The sequence below is a fragment of the Morus notabilis genome, unplaced genomic scaffold (genome assembly GCF_000414095.1).
Source record: "Morus notabilis unplaced genomic scaffold, ASM41409v2 Scaffold634, whole genome shotgun sequence".
NCBI lineage: Eukaryota > Viridiplantae > Streptophyta > Magnoliopsida > Rosales > Moraceae > Morus > Morus notabilis.
Genome location: NW_010359282.1, coordinates 219,868 through 238,401, shown reverse-complemented (window position 1 = coordinate 238,401; position 18,534 = coordinate 219,868). Strand labels below are relative to the sequence as shown.

The following is an 18,534-nucleotide window of genomic DNA, read 5'->3' as shown; positions in this document are numbered from 1 at the left end:
CTTTGTACCTTCTCCACTAAATCTTGACCTAAAGCTACCACTCGACCAGGTCGACGTCGAGGGGTCGTCTCTCGAACTGTAAAAAGATAAAAATAATAAAATTTGATTATATAGAGTTCGATGAGTAAAAAATATCGTTTCGTTGTTATAACATATAATACCTGACTGACAATGTGGAGGCTGTGATTCTCCTATAGAGCCAGCGCATGTAGCTACTAGGCTAGACATTGTGACTCTATGTCATATGAAAAAATAAAACTTTATTAGCTACTTCATTTCTTTCGCAATTTCTTAATAAATATATAAAAGAAGTCATGAATATAAATTAACTACTTTATTTCTATTCATTGTTACTACGAATGTTTTGAACATCATCGGCACTTTCTATGTCGTCATCATCTTCAGACTCGATGAGCTCATCTTCGATATAGTCAAATACAATTTCATTATCACCATCGTCAATAAAGTCATCTTCAATGGGCGACTGGACCCGCGACTATGTGTCGACGTCAGGCGTGACAGTATTTGCTTTGACATCACACCGATCAAATGTTAAGTTGTCCAGTTCAGGTAGTTCAACTACTAACTTAACATTTCATGATTTTGTATCTTGAACTATCGTGACCTCGTCGGCGTCCTCTTCCGGAAAATCCCATATATGTCTATGCCCAAAATGCTCCACAACTTTCCAATTCAGACCGTTAAATAAATCATCAATGTAAAAAATTTGTTCCACTTGGGAAGCTAAAATGAAAGGTTCATTCTCATACCACGAGTCCTTAACAAAGATACTTATTCTATTCTTGTTTTGTTGAATTCTTCTTCTTTCTGCCCGAGTGTCGAACCACTTACACATGAAAAGAAAGACTGAATTGTTGTTTATGTATAGTAATTCAATAATCTCTTCCAAGCCTTCGTAGAAAACTTGATTATCTTACCCACGGACACAAATGCCACTATTTTGTGTAGTCCGGTTGATAACAATCACTATATTATAACATGACAGAAATGTGATTTTAACCCACTGATCTTTGTGTTCCCATCAGTTATATTTTTTAAACCCACTAATCTTTGAAAGGTCCACTGGCATCTTAACTACAAAAACAATAACACATTCAATCATAGTTCTTTTTTTTTGTGGCTATATAGTCATGTTCACAAAGAAAGTTTTATAGTTCATGTTTCAACTTTATAAAATTTTATCAAGTTTTATGAATAATTTATCGTATAATTATTCTACTCATCATGTTTACAATTAAATTTTAGTTTACTTTCTATTAACATAATTAAATCTTATTAATGAAATTCTTAAAATGAATAGGTTTTAATAAAATTTCGGCAGCATCAAATGATAGTCGTGTGATTTTAACGTGCAAGATTTTTCTTATTATCAAAAAATCTAATCCTGCAAAAAAAAAAAAAAAACATTTAAAAGATTTCGGTACACCATAACTGCAAGATGTGCCACCCAAAACAATCATCAAAATTTTTAATCTTAACCTAAATCAAATTAGAAGCAGATTTAAAAAATAATACCCTAAGAGATTCACACACATTTATACCAAATTTCAACAATCTTAAAATTCATAATCTAAATTTCAAATTATATACTAATTCTAAAAACTATAATCTATAATACAAAATTCAAACAACAAAAAACCCAAACATTTTGAATTAAAAAAGTACAATAAATATTTAAAAACTTACAAAATTCAAACCCACTAAAACGGGGGCTGAAAACGGCAGAAATAGGTAGGGCAAACGGCGGCGGCGGATGTCGGCGATGGCAGAATTTGGCAGTGAGGGCAGGGAGTTTTGGTTTTTATACTTTTTCATGAAAAAAACAATTAAAATGAATAAAACTTATGATAAATGTTGATTCGGTGGGGATTTAGAAGGAAATAAAGGGTGGTTTTAGGGGTTTAGGGTCAGAAAATTGGGGAGAGGCCTAGAGAAAGAGAGAGAGAGATCAAAAAAATGGAGGACGAGGCTCTGGTCGTGAGTATATATACAGAGTTTTTTGCGACGATAAACGAGAACTATTTGCAATGACATTGTTGTCACAAATATAACTTATACATTATTTATAACGACACATGTCATTGTAAATATAACTTAATTATTTAATATTTATAACAAATGTTCTGAAATTATTATTTGTGACGACAATGTGCACTGCCGTCGCAATTAGTTTTTGGGAACCGTCTAATTTTCCCACCGTTTATTTTTGCGAGGGAATACAAAATCATCATTTTCGACGACATATATTAATGTTGTTGCAAATAATTTTTGGGAACCGCCAAATAGATCGCCTTTTTACTCGAGGGACAATAAATAAATGAATTATTTTTTATGATGACACATGTCGTTGCAAATAATTTCTTATTTGCGATGACAAATCGTCACAAATAATGTTATTATGCCGGCAAACATTGGTGCCAGACAACATTTTTCGCAACCACATATTTGCGACATCTAGTGAAGTATTAGCGATGACACGATTCTCTTGTTAAACAAAAAGTATTTGCGACGCTATGTCGTCGCAAATAGTTAATTATTTACTATGACATATAATTAATAAGTAAATTCATCACAAATTAAGCAAATTGTAGTAGTGAATGCACTGTAATAGATAATAATATTAAAATTATAACAGTATATTAATATTTAATTATATAAATTATTACATTATTAATACAATATAATATAACTGTAATATCATATAATATAATTATGTTATAATATAACATAATTATGATATTAATTTTACAATATTACAACTATATTATATTATATTACATATTAAACTATAATTACTATATAATATATTGTAATTATATTATAATATTTAAAAGTAATTATGAAGAAAAGAAGAAGAAAATAGCTTGGAATGACTATTCCTCGCATGTGAGAAAGGAATGATGATTAAACTAAAATGGGTGAGTGACCATTCTTTTATATAAATCCCACCAAACATCATATTTAGATGCTATTACATTCCATTCCTTTCCTTTCCCTCCAACCAAACGCACGCGAGGGACCAGATTTGGTAAAAAATTATTGAACGTGCTGTCGCTTTCTTCTTGTTAGGAAATTATAATACGGTAAAATCTCTGTGAAGGAGGAAAAAAATCAAATATAAATAAGGGAGTCTCTCTAGTAGGATCAGAAAAAATGAGTTATCAATAATTTTTTACTTTTTAGCTGTTAAATTTATATTAAAAATTGTTTATTCTGCTTACTTTTTCAGTCTAATATGATTTTAACCAGATTCAACGGTCATAAATCGAGTCCTACTGGTAAGAAGGTCAATCAGAGAAACTAAAAAAAAAAAGGGTAAAAAAAAAAAAAAAAAAAAAAAAAAAAAAAAAAAAACCCTTCCTCTGAACAATAATTTTCTTCAGTAAAATCCATAATCCTTCGGGGAATCCTTCTAAAACATATACATTTTTTAAGTGAAAAGTGAAAATAAATACTCGGCATGTACAAGAATCAACATGAACATTCTAACTAGGTTGGCACCTATTAGATGTTCCTGATTTACCAAAATTCTTACCCTAATATCCAAAATACCCAGCAACAAAGTTGAGAAAAAAAAAATAAGGTTCCTAAGATTGAAGGGTAAAGAGGAAAAAAGTGTGAAAGAGTTCTGGTGGAATAGGAGAGAGAAAAGAAAATAAAAGACGGGAGAGATGAGGAGATTGTGCAAGAGTGAGGAAGGAATAGTTTCTCACAGTAATCCTAATTTTTAAAATGGCCCCAATATTGTATACAATTGGTTCTTGAATAGGACAAAGTGAGAGCTTATAAAACAAATAAACAAAAAACAAAAAAAATGAATTGGTTAAAAAAATGTGCAATTAGGCTTATCCAACTTCATCTTCAGAAAAAGCACGTGGGAATAGAGGTGAAAAATCAATTGTGTTGTAACTATTTGTTAGGTCCGTTTTTACCCTGGTGTCACAGAAAGTGTTACAACACTTTACTGTAACACTGTTATAACATAAATTTTGATATTAAGCCAGCAGATCAGAAATGCAAGAAACTAAATACAGAAACGTAAAGGACACCAAAAAAAATGATATCGCAGTTCGGTGCACACACCTACTCTGCGATATCATTTTTTTGGTATCCTTTACGTTTCTGCATTTAGTTTCTTGCATTTCTGATCTGCTGGCTTAATATCAAAATTTCTGTTATAACAGTGTTACAGTAAAGTGTTGTAACGCTTTCTGTGACACCAGGGTAAAAACTAACAATTGGTATCCGAGCGGTTCACTAACCCTTTGTTTAGTGAGATTTTGGGAGTTGGTTTGTTATAGCAGGGATGGATTTTTTGAGAGAAGGTGGTTCAGTTTCACGTCCTCCACTCCTTGATGGCTACAATTACTCTTATTGGAAAGCTCGTATGAAGGCGTTCATCAAAGCACTTGATGAGAAAGCGTGGCGTGTTGTGTTGATTGGTTGGACGCACCCCGTTACCAAAACTGATGCTGGAGAAGAAGGTATGAAACCCGAAGAGAAATGGTCTACTGAAGAAGATCGATTGGCGAATAGCAATTCAAGAGCTCTTAATGCCATTTTCAACGGAATGGACACCAATCAATTCAAACTCATTTCTACATGTGAGTCGGCTAAGGAGGCTAGGGAAATTCTACAAACGGCGCATGAGGGCACGGCAGCCGTGAGACTATCAAAGCTTCAAATTCTCACTACTAGGTTTGAACACTTACACATGCTTGAAGATGAAACAATTTCTGATTTCAATTCAAAATTATGTGATATTGCTAATGAGGCATTTGCCCTTGGAGAGAAAATATCAGAGGAGAAGCTTGTGAGGAAGGTCTTGAGGTCATTCCACGGAGGTTTGCTTATAAGGTGACAGCTATTGAGGAAGCCAAGGGTATCCAAACAATGAAACTTGATGAGCTAATGGGTTCTTTGCGCACTTTTGAGATGAATTTGGATGAAAATAGGGAAGGAAAGAAGGATAAAAGTATTGCCTTTCAAGCCGAAGTTGATTATGATGATGAAGAAGACTTGGCCCAGTCCATAACAAAGTTGTCAAAGAAATTCAACAAGGTGATGAAGAAGGTCAATAGGAAAAATGAAAATTCAAGAAATGGCAATTCCAGCAACTTTCAGAAGAATAAAGCTACAGCAAATAACACAGAGATGAAGATAAAAAACAGGGGTATTCAATGCTGGGAATGCGACGGTTACGGCCACATTCAATCCGAGTGTACCAACACCCTTAAGAAGAAGAAGAAGTCGTTTAATGCAACATGGAGTGATGAAGACTCTGAAGGCAGTCAGGAGGATGAAGACCATGTGAGTAACCATGTTGCTTTTAATGTTTATACTGATCAAAGTGTTTCTGTAGACAGTGTTACAAAAAGTGTCGCAGACAGTGTTGCAACACTGCCTGTAACAGATTCCGTGAACAGTGAAAACAGAGGAGATTTTTCAGATTCTGAAAGTAACAGTGATGGTGAGGAGTTGACTATTGATGCCATACAAGAATCCTATAAGACCATGTTCAGCAAATGGGTTAAAGTGTGTGAAATGAATAAGTCTCCACAAGAGCGAGTTGATGAGCTTGTTAAAGAGAAGGATGTGCTTAAGAAGGCTGCCGTTAACTATGAATTTCAAGCTACTGAAAATGAGAAAAAGCTGCAGGACACAAGGGCTGAACTGGAGAGCACTCAGAAAAATTTGAAGATGATGAATTCCGGCACCACCCAATTAGATCATATTCTCTCTATAAGAAAAGCAAGTTGTGATCATCATGGACTTGGCTACACCGGTGAATGTTCAACGTCCAAGACAGTATTTGTGAAGGAGACACCCGCTCCTGAACCTCGGACAACCCTCAGTAAGAAGGTTATTATTTCACCCCCTCGACGTAAAAGATTTGTTCCCATATGTCATTACTGCGGTTTAGCTGGCCATATAAGACCAAGATGCTATAAGTATTTGAATGCTTTGAAGAGAGGTATGCTCATGAATCCACCAAATTCCGCAAACTCAAGAAGGACAACTACAGTAAGGATTGATGTGCAAAACAAATTTCCTAGACGTGTTTGGGTAAGAAAATCTGATTTAAGGTGTCATAGGACTTATACTTCTTTAGAAGCATGTGCTAATGGTTGTGTGTGTAGTAATGGTGGCTGGTCCAAGCATTTAACAGTTGATAATATCAAGTTTAAGAGAGTGTTACATTCAGGGGGAGTAAGACTCGTAGAGGACTCAGGGGGAGCAACATCTTCTAAAAGCTTTTTCTATTAGTATTATTTTTTAAATTTGGCTGTCTTTTGTCAAAAAGGAACTCTTAATTCAATTAACCCCTTAGTTGGTTTTTTTAATCTTTTATCTTGTAATAAGTTTTTTTTTTTTTTTTTGTGTTAGTTTTGCCAAAAATAGCCAAAGGGGGAGATTGTTAGTGCATTTTTGTATTGGCTTATTTTTGGCAAATTGGTTGAAAACTATATTTGACAAATTGGTTGCAAATTGGCTAGAAGATTGGCTGGCACAACAAATAGGTGAGCCTCTTAAGAAAAGTTTTAGTTGTCATGTTTATTGGCTGCAAATCAAAGATCTTGATTGCTAAAAATCAAGAGTGGACTTTTTGGGGTATTGATGGCTGGTGATTTTCAGGCTTGAGTATGGTCTTTTTACTGTCATGGGGCTGTGACCTGATTGTGTGGTTAATGGAGGAGATATTACTATGATTGGGTGTGCTTATTGTTGGTGGGAGAGTGTTGCTGATTGTTGGATGAAAAACAAAGTTGTATGAGGGTTTGTGATGATGAGGGCAGAACGTGTAATGAACACACAGGGCTGAAAACAGAAAAGTTGCATTTGTCTATATCAGAATGAGATTGTAATGTTAAGTGTCGCTTGATGTGTTGCGACGAATTGTTAGAACGCTTTTGAGTTGATTCTTCGGGAGAAGATTTCTTTGGTTTCGGGAGGAAATCGTCAAGTCGAGTGGTGCTCGCTGATCAACCTTTCTAAGGAGATTCTAGGCAACGGCAACAACATCAAGGAGGGAGTCGTTGAGTGTGTAAGACCGTTCGGTCCTTTGTAATCTTTTGAACTTAGTGGATTGATCATTGTCTAGGCGTGACCCCGCAGAGTAGGTGTGCGCACCGAACTGCAATATCATTTTTTTGGTGTCCTTTACGTTTCTACATTAGTTTCCTGCTTTACTATTTTGCTGGTTTAATTTTAGATTTTTTGTCACAAAAAGTGTTACAGTAAAGTGTTGCAACACCACTTGTGACACCAGGATAAAAACGGACCTAACACTATTTAAAAGTTTCGAGTGCCTAAGAAATTAGCTGTTTGAATTTTTTTAAGTTCGAAATGTAGTGGTTTGAACTATAAAGTTTGAAAAGTGCGGTTTGAACTTGTAGCCAAATTTGAAGGATAAATTTGAAGTGGTGATAATGTTTGAAGTGGTATTTGAATGTGTGTTGAACTAGGAAGAAATCATAAATAGAGTTCTGGGTTTACTGTAAAAAAATGTGTCCAAAAATGAGTTCAAGTGGTTTTAGAGGGAGATCAGAGGAAGCTATTGCCCAGAAATTTTTTTTTTTTTTTTTTTTTTTTTTTGTGTGCTTTTCTTTGTTATGTGCTAGAAGATCAAACCTTCCGGCCCAAAGCCACTTACAGTGCGTTAAAGGGCTTCCTGGCTAACCCTAAAACATTGCCCTCCAACATGTGTCATGTGATGCATCATTATCAAACCCATCCAAGTTTTGACGTATTCCCTCTAACAAAAGCGCCATCTTTTGTTGGGAAAAAGACCGCGAATAACATTGAGAAAAAAGTACATTGTTTACCGTACTTTTTTTAAAAGTATTATTTATGTCATTGTAAATAATTTAGTGCTAATCTTTTTTAATATGATGAGTAAAAAGTCTCTCTTGTCGTTTTTTAATCTGTTATGATTTCATTCAACATTCTCTCTCCCTCTAGAATTCGACTATGCTTACGAAAATAACTCTCTCTCTCTCTCTCTCTAGATTTCTTAATTTTCTGTAGCTCACTCGTTTCTGTAGCTCGCTTGTGAATATATATATATATATACCGACTACATTCCAATACCCAGTAGGTTATTTTTTTAGCACACAACTTTCTCACTAGTAGTATTCAACAAAGGGGAAAAAAAAACATTCTACGAACTACGTTCCGTTACCTTGTCAATTTAGTTTTCTGTGTCATTGTTTGTCTCCAGCAACGAGATAAAGCTAAAACAGAAGTCCCGTCACAAACGAAACAATCGCGTTCCCAATATGAGAGAGCAAGAGAGAGAGAGAATCAGAGAAACAGAGAAAGGGAAATGGAGAGAGAGAGAACCAACATTCGTAGAGAGAGATTATGATTCCTCAACATAGAGGGAGAATTGTATTGTAGAAAGAGGGTTTGATTCTTTAAGAGAGAGAGAAACAGTTGTTAAACAGTGTAGAGAGAGTGTTTCTGAATTTCAGATCTTAAGGTTTTGAATATAAGAGACGAGTAAACTTGTCCATATAAATCGGTAGCTTCTGTTTGGGCTTTTATTAATATTGAGAATGGCATCTGTATATTTAAGTTTAGTGGCCCATATAATATTTTGATTAATGATTAGCGCCATATCGGGTTTTTTCTCAATAACATTTATGATGGTAAAAATATGGACTTTCTTTGATGTTTACTCTTTTTTAGGAACACGGTATTTTCAGTTTATCAGTCGTCAGTTCTATATTAAATTTAGTCAAAATTTAAATCAAATTAAAAAAATAATGAAGATTTAACGATTGATAAGTAAGAAACATCAGTGTTCCTAAAAAGCAAGAAACACCAGAGAAACTCCTGTAAAAAAATATAATTTATATCACTCCATTTAAAAATAAATAATTTTCATTCAATTAATAAAAAGAAAATGAAAGGCTAATTACTTAGAATGGGGATAAATAATAGATACGTATAAAATCATGACGAACAATATTGTTTGTTTTTTTTTTGTTTATAACATTTGAAATCTTAAGATGAATGCATCGAAAATTATTTTGATTTGATTGTAGAAATTTTCAGAACTCGTAAGAAGACAAATAGACATACATAAACTGAGCTAAAATAATAATAGATAAATTAATTAATTTAAATTAATTTTTCTATTTAATTATTTATAACATCGCAACTGTACTCCATTAAAATTATAAAGCTCAAGTCTTGAATTATATACTAATTTATTTATATAATATTTATAATTAAGATCAAGGCCTATTTTTTAATAGATCTTACACTAAGTGGGAAGGGTCATAGTGGTTACATGGTTACCAGTAGAAGAGTTGGATATAGAGAAACAACTCATAAATTGAAAACATCAAACACAAGATATAGACATTATATTAATTTAACTCCAACAATTAAGAATGAACAATACACTCAAAACATTAACAAGTAAAAAATGTAAGAATTTTTTTTAATGCAGAAAATTTATTTAATATAATTAAGTCAATACATACACTAAAATAGTCGTAAATGATTATCAAGTATAAGAATATTTGAGCACAGACATAAACTACATCCACCAATAAAGATAAACGAGGCACAAAGATAAATACTAGTACCGAGCCTTAATAAAAAAAGCCCCACTCAACACGTTAATAATCGAGCACAACAAAAGCTCTACTGTATATTGTCTTTCTTTTTAATTATTTATTAAATCTCAACTATATATTGATTGGCACATAAACTTAACATGTTGAAGCTCTAGTGTTCTTTTTAATTATTTATAAAATCTCTACTATATATTGTCTTCCTCTTGTCCGCTCTACATGTTGTGGACCATTGAAATGTCCTCTTCTTCAACGATCGGTCAACACATACGTATTATATATATATATATATACACATGTGTGTGTGTGAATGAGGTTTTATGATGTGGTGCAATTCATTAATTATCATACATTATTTTGATTAACTACCCAATTTATTATAACCGTCGGATAATATCACACTGTTAAACATGAATTCTCATCTATATATATATATATATATATTAATCTTTGTCTCTATGTTGTAAACCTTTTAGATATCCATCAATTAATCTTGCTTCATCTCCATCTTCCACATTTGCCCTTTCTTTATTCGTTTCAATAAGTCATCTATACATTATCATGGCTATATACCATGCTTGGAAGAAATATTTTTGGGAAGACCTAGACTTAACCACTCTAGTACTACTCGTCCATAATCCCTTCTATCTCTCTCTAGAGATCGATCTTGGTTATTGTTGATCGGTTTTCTAAATATGCGATCTTTATTGCAACACCACATGCATGTCCTATGGATGTTGCAGCCGAGCTATTTTTTAAGAACGTGGTGAAGGTCTTTGGCGAGCCTAAATACATTGTGAGCGATCGAGATGTGCGGTTTATTGGTAAATTCTGGACTTATTTGTTTAAACTAATAGGTTCAGAAGTGAAATTTTCTACATGTCAATTATCCACAAACCAATGGCCAAACGGAGGGGATCAATGCCAAATTGTTTCCGAACAACTGGAGGGGCTCTCCTTACTTGTTGCCTTTCCTTGGCACCATCTTCATGGTAAGGTTCTTCTCCTTCTTCTTTCTGTTCTCATACATTCATTTAGAGAGAATGAGGGAAATAGGTCAAAATTTAGGATGAATTAAAATTTATAGGTCAATGTTTTTTAAAAAAATTAATGAATAAGTTAATTTAAGGTAAATCCAGATTTACAAACACTTGAATTTCTAAAAATATCCTTAAATGATAATACCCATTCAAAACCCTAATCTGACTCATACTGGCCTCTCTCTGTTCGCTCTCCCTCACCGAACTGTCTCTCTCTCAAAACCATACTCTCTCTCTTCACTCTCTCACCGAAATTGTTTGAAAATTCTCCTTCAATTGTAGCATGAGGAACTTTAGATGGAACACCAATTGTCGAAGAAGTTTTTCAGAAAAGCTTAGGAAGCCAATACTCCTAAACTAGTTCACAAAATTTATAATTACTCTCTCATCCACCGCCAAATTAGTACAAAGTAACACAAATCGGCACAATCATTGATTTACATATATAAAGAATAAAAGAAACTATTCATTTACAAATGTCCTGTTAAATCCTCAAACTATTAGAAAGAGAAATAATCGAAAATTTGGAAACAATTTACGACAAAATTAAAACAACATACACAAAATTCACTGACAGAGAGGGGGAGAGAATATACGAGAGACAGAAAAAAATAGAAAAAAAGTGTAAATTTGGAAAATAAAAAATTAGAAACATAAAATGGCCTAATAGTTTCTATAAGTTGGTGAATTTTCATAACTTTTAAATCTCGGCCTTTTTCCTTCCATTTTTACATAATAAATCGTCACACCGAAAACTCAACTTACCACTGTCACCACTACAAGAAAAAGGGGTTTTTGCGACGACAAAGAGTCATCGCAAAAATCCGAATGTCGTCGTAAATAAAGTTTTTTGCGACGACAAGTCGTCGCAAATTTGTCGGCGCAAAAAATTGGTCGCAAAAACGTTTTTTGCGACGACATAGTGTTGTCGCAAATGTATTTGCGATGACATAGTGTCGTCGCAAATGTATTTGCGACGACACTCTGTATTTGCGACGACAGGCGTCGCTAATACGTCATTACAAAATTCTCGTCATATGATCATTTTTTGCGACGACATTTCTAATTGTCGTCGCAAATACTCTTATTTTTGGGCGACGACAAGTCTAAAAAAGTCGTCGCAAAAAACAGAAATTAATTTTTTTTATAATTTTAAAAAAATGCCCCGCCGCGCACGCTCCCGTGCCCCCCTCCCCCGCGCGCCAATGAGCCCCCGCGAAGAGGGAGTGGCGGGGGGGGGGCGGCGGGAGCGGCGGCAGCGGCCGAAGAGGGGAAGAAAAGAGAGAGAAGGGAAGAGAGAGAGAGAAGAGAGAGAGAGAAGGGAAGAGAGAGAGAGAGGGAAGGGAAGAGAGAAAGAGAAGAAGAGGGCCGGTGGCGACGGGCAGCGGCGGCGGCGAGGGGAAGAAGAGGCAGAGAGAGAGAGACTTGGCAAGAGAGAGATAGAAAGCGGCGGGAGAAAATGAAGAGGAAGAAGATAGGGTATATTATATCAGACTTATTTGCGACGACAAAGAGAAAAAGTCATCGCAAATAACATAAAATTATTTGCGACGACTTTGTCGTCGTAAATAAATGAAAAATATCGTCGCAAATAATCATTTTTCCAGCGTTTAGTTTTTTGGTGAAATCTTGAAAAGATTATTTACGACGACAAAGAGAAAAAGTCGTCGCAAATAACACGAAATTATTTGCGACGACTTTGTCGTCGCAAATAAAGGGAAAACGTCGTCGCAAAAAATAGATTACCTTGGCGGCAAAAATCCGCGCCATTAAAATTTGCGCTCCAAAATTATTTGCAACGACATTTAAGTTATTAGGGACGACATGGTTATTTTTTTAAATGGGGAGTAATTGTGACGACAGGTCGTCGCAAATATTTTATTATTTGCGACGACAAATGTCATCGCAAAAAATGTCGTCGCAAATGGCCTTTTTTGTTGTAGTGCACCTTGGAGGTTACCTATGATCAGAAACCTCCACCAGCTAGGCAAATTCCCTCACCACACTTTTGAGCACTCTCGACAAGTACAGCCCTCTTATGCTCCTAAACCTAGGCCAAGTTTCAGATATAGTAGTCTCATCTCTAGATTTGGTGGTAGAAATTGTCAACACCCACGACGTTGTCTTGTCAAGCCGATCTAAAACCACAGCCATCGATATCTAATGCAAAGGCAACAACAACATCGGTTTTGCTCCTTACAGTGACTACTGGAGACAAGCACAGAGAATCTGTGTGATTGAGCTTTTGAGCCTTAAGAGAGTGCAATGTTTTCAGTTTATTAAAGAAGAAGAAGTTGAAAACTTAGTCAACAGGGTTGGAAATGCTTGCCTTAGCGGGGCGAAGATAAATCTAAACAAGATGATGATTGAAGCCTCAAAAAATATTATGTCAAGTCAAGATGTATTCTAGATTAAAGTTACAAAGCGGAAGATGGCTCTATAAGCAGGATAGGAAACTAGCAATCCTGTTGGCGATGGAACTTACGGCCTTTATTGTGGAATATCTTTTCGATTCTTTGCAGTGGATAGATGTTATGAGAGGATTTGGGGCTAGATTGAGAGCAACTTTTAGAGAACTTGACGCTTTCAATAATCGTTTGATTTAAGAACATAACGAAGTGATCATGAAGTGTTCTAGTTGTCATGGATCTCTGATCATATGATGAAAGACTTTGTGGATGTTCTCCTAAGGCTTCAACAGGATCGTAAGCTTGATTTTGAGCTCACTTAAGTTAAGCTCAAAGCTATCATATAGGCATGCATCTCTCGCTCTCTCTCATGGATAAGTATTTTCTCGCATGAACTCAAATTCTTTGTTGACTTTTAATGTCTCAGATGATGTTTAACCAATTATATAATTTCACGTGGTTTTAATTTTTAATTTTATTAACTATTATCTAACGAATACATTTCGTGAAGCCATGTCTTCAAATGATGTAAGTTTAACATTTAAGTTTAAATTTCGAAACTTGTGAAGTGACAATTGTAGGATCTGGCCATAGTTTGACAATCAATGTGTATAGGCCATAACAACTATGATCGAAAATTCTACTATAATATTGGCCGTTCGTCTTGTAAACAGAAATTTCGTACAGATAAAAAATGCATGTACAAAATTAGACCACACATTGTCATGATGACCCAATGGAAATAATTAGACTTTTTTTCCCTCACGTTTGAAACATTATCACATTGTAGTTGTAGGTCACTATCTCACTGAGAGAGAGAGATCAGTAAGAGAGTGAGAGAGAAGTGTAACTGTATTTCTTTCTCGTTTAACACGTTAGATATACATTCCGAGATATGAAGTGTAACTGTCTCAGCATTTTGTCTATAAATAGACTCTAGTTTCCTCTGTGGACTCCAAGCCAAATTCTCACACAAACACACAAAACGTGTCTAAACCAAACTTTGCCTACTTTTTTTCTTACAAAAATTAAAAGAAAATTGTCTGCTCAAGTCATGGAAGGTTCACTTACAATCCCTAGGACCACCAACTCAGTACCTGATCATGTTAATAGGCGTTCAGGAAATTATCATCCAAGCATTTGGGGTGATCGTTTTTTGTCTGTAAGTTTTTTCATTCCGGTTTTTTTTTTATGTTATTTTATTTCTTTTAAGAAACTGGCTTTACTCAAAATACGTAAAAGATACCTCATTCAAACCCTTAAATAGTAAAACAAATAGGAAAAATTTATTCATTAGAAAACGAGTTCACAATCTCTTGGAAACAATACAAGTGAAACATGCTAAGGCCCTATTCGTTTCGCTACTTAGAATTACAACTTAAATTTTTGCAATAGTATTTTTTCTCATAAAAATTCAAATTCAACTTTTTTTATTATAGTGTTTTTCTCACATGAATTCACTTTTTAACTTAAGTTCCTAACTCGAACTAGGCCTTATAAACTGCTTCATAGGACGTATATGCATTTTCAATCCTATATAAACTATATACTTTTTTAGTTTTTTTTTCCTTTAATAAACTTTGTCAGCTTTTAAGTCAATTGAGGTCTCATTTATTTTCTGCATTTGGCTTGCACAGGAAAAGTCAGCAGAAGGCGAAATCACCAACAAGATTCTAAAGTTAAAGGAGGAAGTGAAGAAGATGGTTGCAGCTCCTGTGGAAGACCCCTCAAAGAAATTGAATTTGGTCGACGCAATTCAACGCTTGGGCGTGTCTTACCATTTCGAGAAAGAGATCGAAACCGTTTTACATCAAATTTATGACAACACCCTTTACAATTGCCCTCAAAATGCAGAAACCTATGATGATGACCTTCATACCGTCGCTCTTTGCTTTCGGTTGCTTAGGCAACAAGGTTATCCTGTTTCATGCGGTAAGTACATTCAGGGACGGTGTTGTCCAAAGACAAGTGGGGGCTAGGGTATCATTATTTTTCTAATCAAAATCACATTAAAATAAAAAATATACATAACAAATAGTTTTTTTTTTTTTTATACTAATATGGCGTTTCAAGACAATGCCCTATCAACAGTTTTTCGTTTCACATTGTCAAATTCTTTATATGTATTTGGTAGTTCTTGAAAACTACAATACTATAATTTCTTTCTTATATTTTTTCATTTTATTTTTTTATTTAAAAAAAAAATAGAATAATATATTGCCCCCACTAAAATTAAAGGCTAGTTTCGCCACTACAGTATATTTCTTATTTACATTAATCAATCACAATTCACCCGTCAAACATGAGATTAAAAAATTACTATGTACGTAGGAAAACCACAATTTCGCACGAAAATTTAACATTTTTACGATAGTTAGCAAACAAGCTCACGCAGCCATATGTGTGGTGGTGGGCAAATGCAGACATATTCAAGAATTTCAAGAAGACTGAAGGGAAATTCAAGGAAACACTTGCGAGTGATATCCGAGGAATGTTGAGCTTGTATGAAGCGACGTATCTAAGGGTGCACGGAGAGGACATTCTGGACGAAGCACTTGTCTTCACTACCACTTGCCTTAAGTCCGCGGCATCCAGCCGCCATTTGAGCCCTAGCTTTCTTGTAGAGCAAGTAACTCATGCCTTGAAACAACCTATTCGAAAGGGCTTGACAAGGCTAGAGGCAAGGCATTATATGTCTGTTTACCAACAAGACCCTTCACATAATAAGGTTCTCTTAAATTTCGCAAAGTTGGATTTCAACTTGTTGCAGAAAGTTCACCAGGAGGAACTAAGCCATATTGCAAGGTTGGATTATTAGTTTTTTTTTTTTATTAACATGAAATTTTTTTTATATATTCATTGTAATAACATTAATTTACTTATATTAATTTATTTTAATTAAATAATTAGGTGGTGGAAGGAATTGGATTTTGCAAGGAAGCTGCCTTTTGCAAGGGATAGAGTGATTGAGTGCTACTTTTGGATTTTGGGAGTTTACTTTGAGCCTGAGTATGGCTTTGCGAGGAGGGCACTAACAAAAGTGATTGCCATGACATCAGTTATTGATGATATATATGATGTCTATGGAACACTTGAAGAGTTGGAGCTCTTTTCTGAAGCAGCAGAAAGGTGCGAGTTTGAGTCATAAATATAATTAATTAGTTACAAATCATGTATAATTATAGTTTGAGTTTGACTCGTTAGGCAAGCTTGGCGTTCGCAGTTGGAAGGATTTGAAAATTAGAAAATCTTAGATTCGAGTTCGCAGTTGGCAGGTTCTTTTGCGTTTTTCTTTATTATACATGTGTTTTAGTTTAATAAGACATTTTTTCTTTCTTTTGTTTGGATAAAATTTTCGCTTAGTCCGTTAATAGCTACTTTATTTCAGGTGGGATGTTAGCGCCATGGATAAGCTTCCAGAGTACATGAAAGTCTGCTACAAGGCACTGTTGAATGTTTACGATGAAATTGAAGAAAATCTGGCCACTGAGGATGGAAAATTATATCGGCTAGACTATGCTAAAGAAGCAGTAAGTTATACTGTGTTCAGAAAAAATGCTTAAGAGTACCATCGGTGTTAAGCACGATCACTAATAAAATGTAAGCTCCACCTGCAGAACCGTAATTTTCTATTTGTAGATGGTGCTTAATATTGCCGGTACCTTATAACAATGCTCTATTTTCAAGCCTTTGTTATACTATCTTAAACAATTAAAAAAAAGTAAAACGGACGGTGATAATCTTCTTGGATGTTCCTTGGAAAAAGATTTTATTCTTCACATATTGGTGGCTGAAATATGATGTGTAATTGCTTTTCTATAGATGAAACGTCAAATCAGAGCATACGTCCAAGAAGCAAAGTGGTTCAACCTTAATTACACGCCAACAATGGAAGAATACATGCCACTCGCACGTGTTACCTCTGCTTATGCAATGTTAGCCACCACATCTTTCGTTGGAATGGGTGACATTGTCACAAAAGACTCTTTTGAATGGTTATTTAGTAACCCTAAGCTTGTTAGCGCTTCAGAAGTAGTTTGCAGGCTCATGGATGATATAGTGTCCCACATGGTAATTAATTTCTCTTATTTATATATATATATATATATATGTCCCACATGGTAATTAATTTCTCTTTTATATATATATATATATATATATATATGTGTGTGTAACGTACCCATATAAACCAAAGTTTTAATAGCAATCCCGAGACGGAGAGGCCCCACTATTGATGCACATATGGGTCCCACTAGGTGGGACCCACTCCTTATGTTTGAGGGGATAAAAATCCATCCGGACAAAAAGTAGTATTTTTTAAATTTTAATCACACATGCTCTATAACAATATAAATGTATACTTGAGAATATATATAAAGGTTTTCTCTACGTTGTTGTTGTCAGGACCATCATGCACCATACTATATAGAAATTAAGAAATGTATATATAACATGTTTGTTTAATGTGAAATTGACATTAGAAAAGTGTAACAGAATTTGAATAACAATTTCTCATAGTGTTACATGGACTAAATGTTATGCTATATTTCTTACTTCTATAAATTAGATAACAATAGTCTAACTCGCTTCACCGTATACAATACTTTAGCCCTTATTTTACACGATTTTAATGTTATATATATATATATGTATATATATATATAGTTTGAGCAAAAGAGAGGGCACGTCGCTTCTGCTGTAGAGTGTTACATGAAACAACATGATGCCACAGAAGAAGAAGCAGTAAAAGATCTTCGGAAACAAGTGATTAATGCATGGAAGGACATAAACGAAGAGTGCTTGTACCCAATCAGTGTCCCAATGCCTCTCCTAATGCGAGTTGTTAATCTTGCACGTGTTATTGATGTCATTAACAAGGATGAAGATGGCTACACACATTCTAAAGTGGTCCTCAAGGATTTTATAGCGTCTATGCTCATTGATCCTGTGCCAGAATAAGCATCGAATTGTAGAAGGGTTCACAAATATGCTTGTAAAGAAATAATGGCAATTATAAATTGTCCCTACTTTTCTTGGGTGTTCATGAATAAGTATTTTGTTATTGATCGTGGTTGGAAAAGGGAGAGCAAAAATGTTGGTCGTGTAAATTAACTTTACGACCAATTTCCAGGATACAGCAGGTTAAGGTGTTCTTTGAATTTTGAATTTAACTTAAAACTAATTATTACCTGAATTTGCCCAATATTAATATCATCAATACGTAGATGAAGAAAATTAAAAAAAAAACAAACAAACAAACAAACAAAAGAGAGAGAACCATTTCTATCCATAGTTTCTATTTATGCCCACATTTTTCACTGTATTACCATACTAATGTTTGCCCCAAAAAAGAAAAACGCATACTATTACTTTTCTTGTATAAATAGAAAACTTTGTTAAAGAAAAGAGGGAAACAAAAAGGTTCTAAAATACTAAAATAATAAAGCCTAAGCAAACAAAAGAAAACCAAAATCAAAT

General features: G+C 34.4%; 1 protein-coding gene across 1 annotated transcript; it reads left to right on the top strand.

Moving 5' to 3' along the window:
* The first annotated feature begins 14,072 nt into the window (after nt 1–14,072).
* On the top strand, nt 14,073–18,099 carry LOC21404011 ((-)-germacrene D synthase). Its single transcript, XM_010093984.2, has 7 exons — nt 14,073–14,218; nt 14,694–14,988; nt 15,480–15,861; nt 15,967–16,185; nt 16,445–16,586; nt 16,879–17,127; nt 17,722–18,099. Exons 1-7 carry the CDS (start codon nt 14,111–14,113, stop codon nt 18,013–18,015), a joined length of 1,689 nt encoding a protein of 562 aa, XP_010092286.1. The 5' UTR covers nt 14,073–14,110; the 3' UTR covers nt 18,016–18,099.
* Nucleotides 18,100–18,534: the final 435 nt, after the last annotated feature.

What these genes read in the sequence shown, in the direction of transcription:
- LOC21404011 (XM_010093984.2), top strand. Translation starts at nt 14,111, where the DNA reads ATGGAAGGTTCACTTACAATCCCTAGGACCACCAACTCAGTACCTGAT. An exon ending in TTTTCTGAAGCAGCAGAAAG is followed by an intron (nt 16,186 to 16,444) that starts GTGCGAGTTTGA and finishes ACTTTATTTCAG; the next exon opens with GTGGGATGTTAGCGCCATGG. An exon ending in TAGACTATGCTAAAGAAGCA is followed by an intron (nt 16,587 to 16,878) that starts GTAAGTTATACT and finishes GCTTTTCTATAG; the next exon opens with ATGAAACGTCAAATCAGAGC.